This window comes from Sardina pilchardus, chromosome 7 (genome assembly GCF_963854185.1).
Source record: "Sardina pilchardus chromosome 7, fSarPil1.1, whole genome shotgun sequence".
In the NCBI taxonomy this organism is placed as follows: domain Eukaryota; kingdom Metazoa; phylum Chordata; class Actinopteri; order Clupeiformes; family Clupeidae; genus Sardina; species Sardina pilchardus.
Genome location: NC_085000.1, coordinates 18,637,728 through 18,642,727, shown reverse-complemented (window position 1 = coordinate 18,642,727; position 5,000 = coordinate 18,637,728). Strand labels below are relative to the sequence as shown.

Below are 5,000 nucleotides of genomic sequence, written 5' to 3'. Positions count from 1 at the left end.
CTGTGTTTTGTAAGCAATCTTTTCAACAACTACATGACTTCTATCAAGCTAAAAGCTCTTTATTATTACATGACATCATCTAGAGCCCTGGAAGCTGTGCTATACGGGAAACTTTATAAGCAGTATTTAATCTACTGCCTTTCCATAGATATCATGAAAATTGATGCCCTGAGACACTTTTCTAGGCAGTACTAATATTTCAAAATGGTCTGGTTTCATCCTCATTTTGGCACCACTACACAGTTATGGAAGAATATAAAAGGCTTGGAGACCAAAAGGTGGTGAAGTCTGAGGTCATACTATTGTATTTTCCTTTCAAATTGAGTTAAAAATAATAATAATATATACATAAAAAAAGAGGTGATGAGTGATGTTTGTCCCTATGAGCGTTCTCAGCTCTGTTTCAGAAATGATCTGTGTCCATGCTACTCACCTGAAAACGCACCTTTCGTCCACACTAGGCGTTTGTTTTCCTCCGGGAAAGGGTGACCTGAAACAAGAAGGGTGACGAATCAGAGAGATGACTGATGAGACACAATCAGGAAACAAGCGTAGATGTCTGTGCCCTTCTGTTTCTGTTTATCAATTCTAAAACAACCCAGAGTTTTCAAGCTGAGACGGGGCCAGCAGTGATATCAAACGATCCTTTTTAGGGCCTGTCCGTGCTTTAGGGACATTGAAAAGGTGTGTTAATGGCCTCTTGGTCTGCAGAGCAAATCCCAAATTTGCCAAAGGTTCATACTGTATGGGCGTTCCAAAGCTAAGTGTAAGCTTAAAGGAATAGTTCGGTATTTTACATTTTAAGCCTGTTTTCTGTATTGCCTAGCATGCAAACAAGTGTTTGACACCAAAATCTCGATGATTGATCCTGTTTTCTGCAATTTGGCTGATTTAGAATGTTCTCTCTTTAACATTGCTCGCTACGGGCATGGTCTATTCTGTCCTCAAAACACCTCTAAACGTTCGTTTTCAAAAATGTGCAACTCACCGAGTGGTTACTGGTCTTCAACGATCTTAGAGCGAAATTCAACTTCTGATGTGTTATATAAGCCACACATGGTTGTCAGTTATCTGAAAATGTACTTCCGGGATTTCGAAAATCTCTAATAAAAGATGACAGAAGCTGTATTTCGCTGCAAAACTTGCTATAGAAGATCGTTGAAGACCAGTTTAGAGGCGTTTTAAGGACAGAATAGACCATGCCCGTAGCGAGCAATGCTGAAGCCATACAGAGAACATTCGAAATCAGCCAATTTGCAGAAACAGGATCAATCATTGAGATTTCGGTGTCAAACACTCATTTGCATCCTAGGCAATATAGAAAACAGACTTAAAGGGTAAAATACCAAACTATTCCTTTAACAAAAGATTTCCCATCCTGAGATTCCTTCAAAACAAAAAGGATCCTCAGCCCCATCTCTTAGAGATATATTCACATGCACAATCAAACACACACACACACAGAGAGAGAGAGAGAGAGAGAGAGAGAGAGAGAGAGAGAGAGAGAAAGAGAGAGAGAGGTAATGTAGTTCAAACAGCAGTTCTGCAGATGGTACACTAACAAGAAAACTGACATTTCCCTACTACAAACCACGAGTGTCCAGTGTCTGGTAGTAATCTTTCATAAAAATATCAACTCTAGAAGGTTAACCTGAGCTCTATTGGCATACTCCACAGCCATAAATCTCAGTAATGAACACATGCAACAGCAATGTTACACATAGGCCACACTGAACATGCACATACATGCTTGATATACTGTAAACTGAACAACTCAAAGAAAACACATACAAAACACATACAACGTGTATGTTTATATATGAATGTGGGATGCATGCTTATTATGTGTGTGTGCAGTGTGTGTAGGATGCATGCTTATGCATTTCTGGGAAAGATATAGCTTATAGAGTATGCTATGCAGAGTGTGTGTGTGTGTGTGTGTGTGTGTGTGTGTGTGTGTGTGTGTGTGTGTGTGTCTGTGAGTGTAAGAGAGAGAGCAAGAGAGAGAGAGAGAGAGAGAGAGAGAGAGAGAGAGAGAGAGAGAGAGGTCTTACACAGGATAGATCTGAATGAGAAATGGCGTACATTGACTGTAAGAGCTGGCACCCCACACAGATTTAGAATAATGAACTCTGATCACATTTTCCATGAGCTGTGAGTAGCGTTATGTGTCCTTACACCTTCTAAGCTGAAGCACGGTTGCAAGGGAAGCACATTTTGCATATCATTTATCATTATCAACTTCATGATCTCACACATCAACTACACTTAGACCTAGCCTATTCATGAATATGTTTTCATGTGAAAACTCAATGACCTTTCAACCTTTTGAATACCCTATGTTTCCGCGTGTTAATGCAAGCCGAGCATCTACTGTATTTGAGGTCAGCTATTCAGGTTCAGTAGCTTTCCATCTCAAAAACCGTAGCACCAAGCACAACTACTTTAAAAACAATACAAAGGTAATTATCAGGTTACAACATCAAGTGCGTTGCGGCAGTAGAGACTCTTTGTTTCTTCAAGTACAACCTTCTATACGTACACTGATATGGATATGCATTGAAATGGAAACAAAATGTTCGCTAAAGCGCCTGTTTTTTCTTTGAGATGAAGAGCGCCTTACATCCGCATGGTTTCCTGGCCGCTGTCTCTTTAATAAGCTCGTGGTTATCTAGTGTAACAAATGTCTCGCTGCCATCATCAAGTCCAGGCGAGGAGGGAGGAGTTTTTTAATGTTCAGTTTGTTCTGTGGATCGATGTTTGCTGGCATCACCTCTCCCCGCCTGTGCTGCTTGTGACATAGTATTTCATACAAGCGGGTTTCTCTGTCCTTTCCGTATGTTTCACGCGCTCACCGGATTTGGTGTCTGACAGTACTCGCCTTGTGACTTTCGCAAAAGAAACGGAAAGACAAGAAAAGACTCCGCCATAGATCTACGATAGCAGGAGGTAAAAAAGAGGACCCGTCCTGACACCTGATTTGCAAAGACAGCGTTTCTCATTCTGGATTGTATAAAGACGACCTCAGAACGGCGAAATTCTAAATAAAGAGTGGCTCTGTTTGCATGGACTATAATAAATCCCACACACATTCCACCTGGACGCTGCTTGCCTGAACTGCGAGTCCAAAAATGCCAAGAAGAAAACAGGAGGCTCCAAGACGGGCTGCGGGTAAGTCAGATTGACACCTATCATTCTAGTCCTCGCCGTTTGTAGGATACTTCAGCGGTAAATACATTACGCTCATCATAGACTTTTCCTTAGAAAGGATTCGCACTTAATGCAAATTGATGGTAACTAACCAAAAGATGAGAGGGAAGTCCACATTTACGCGCTTACCGGACACGTTGAACTTCTCAGAATTATATATCTGTAGGGGTCAAGTAGCGTGTCTGTGTAATCAGGGTGTATGTACAGCTTACATTCTTTATTTTGCTTGGAAGCGGAAAAAATGGAAACAAAGATTGCGTCGCTTTTTAACAGTTTCACTTTGATGTGTTATTATGATTTATCTGTGCCTTTTACAACTCTGTTTCATGAAAAAAGTTAAGAGTTTAACACTTGAAATAGATACTAGAGAGTATCGCCATTGGCCACTGCAAATAACTTGAAGGAAGGGAATGGTTTCAGATGGATGTGCCTCGAGGACCCGAATATCAGTTGAACTTCCAATGAACTCTTAATATCCCATAGACAAATGGAGAGGCACACGCACACACTGGCTTTCTCACACACTTACATGCAGACGGGGAGAGAAGGGGGAGTCTCGAATGATAGTTATTTGTAGCCTATGTCCCAGTCTACAGTATGTTGCTTCTGAGGCTTTATATTAAATGAACACTCGAAAAGCCTACGTTTGACTAACCCCAACATTGTTAGAAATACTGCAACATGCCGAATTACAGATGTAGGTACTTAAATTGTATGGATAATCTGATTAGTTACCTAAAATGCTATTTCGATTTTATGTCTCTACCAAAGAGATCGACCTTCTGAAAACGTTCCAATTCGGTCTCATGTCGACACTTTTTCGGTCTTGTCTCATTTTATTTGACACACGATTGACTGAATGTCATAAAGCCTTTATTATTAAAGAATTGTATTACAGAAGTGAATGCACAGATGTGTGTGCTTTTTTTGATAGACAGATGCTCCAACCTCACATCTTTTTTTTGCCTGGTGTTTATCGAAGTCCCTAATCTTGAGCATAGGGCCAAACAAGTGAGAGGACATAATGAGCAGGAAAGACTTAGGGATCATCATCAAAGTCAAGCATATAACACAGTCGTCACAAAGTAAGGTAATGTGTCAGCAACTAAACAAAAAGAAACCCTGCTCTGTCCATGAAATTACTGGACCCTGTAGGGTCCAGGTATTACCTAAAACTTCACATAACAGAAGGCCATAATTACTAATAATTTATAATTTAGTAAAATATAGTAATGACATTTTAAAAGCACTTTGTTACATAGTTTATCATGGCATCATTAGAGGAACGGAAAAAATAATATTGTGAAAATGTCATCAACTGTAACTTAATGATGCCCTTAGTGAAAACTTAGTGTATTGTGCTATTTTGCTGATCTGCTGTGCTCATTTAAAAATATGGCGATCGCTGTAGCATGACTGTGTTGTCAGCTAGCTGCTAGGTCTGCTGTTTTAAATGCCAGAGACATAAAGTACATGGCCGTAATGAAGTGAAAAGGAGGAACAGTCATAGGGGCGGCTAAAAATAAGGCCATTGATGGTCTTGTTTGTGTTGACGGGAGCTGGATGCAGGAATGATGACTTTTATTATGGCTGCGGCTTTAGCCTTCTGATTCACAGACCATTACCACACACACACACACACACACACACACACACACACACACACACACACACACACACACACACACACACACACACACACACACACACACGCGCGCACGCACGCACGCACGCACACACACAAAGAATGATGACTTTTATTATGGCTCTGGATTTGGCCCCTAGATGGA

The 5,000-nt window shown here is 40.6% G+C and overlaps 1 protein-coding gene across 1 annotated transcript in view; it reads left to right on the top strand.

Moving 5' to 3' along the window:
* Window positions 1–2,777: 2,777 nt before the first annotated feature.
* Window positions 2,778–5,000, top strand: part of LOC134087516 (teashirt homolog 2) — a 47,032-nt gene continuing 44,809 nt past the window's right edge. Inside the window, exon 1 of the mRNA XM_062541058.1 lies at window positions 2,778–3,171. Within this exon, the coding sequence (XP_062397042.1) occupies window positions 3,132–3,171 (40 nt within the window). The 5' untranslated portion in view covers window positions 2,778–3,131. The remainder of the gene's footprint in view (window positions 3,172–5,000) is intronic.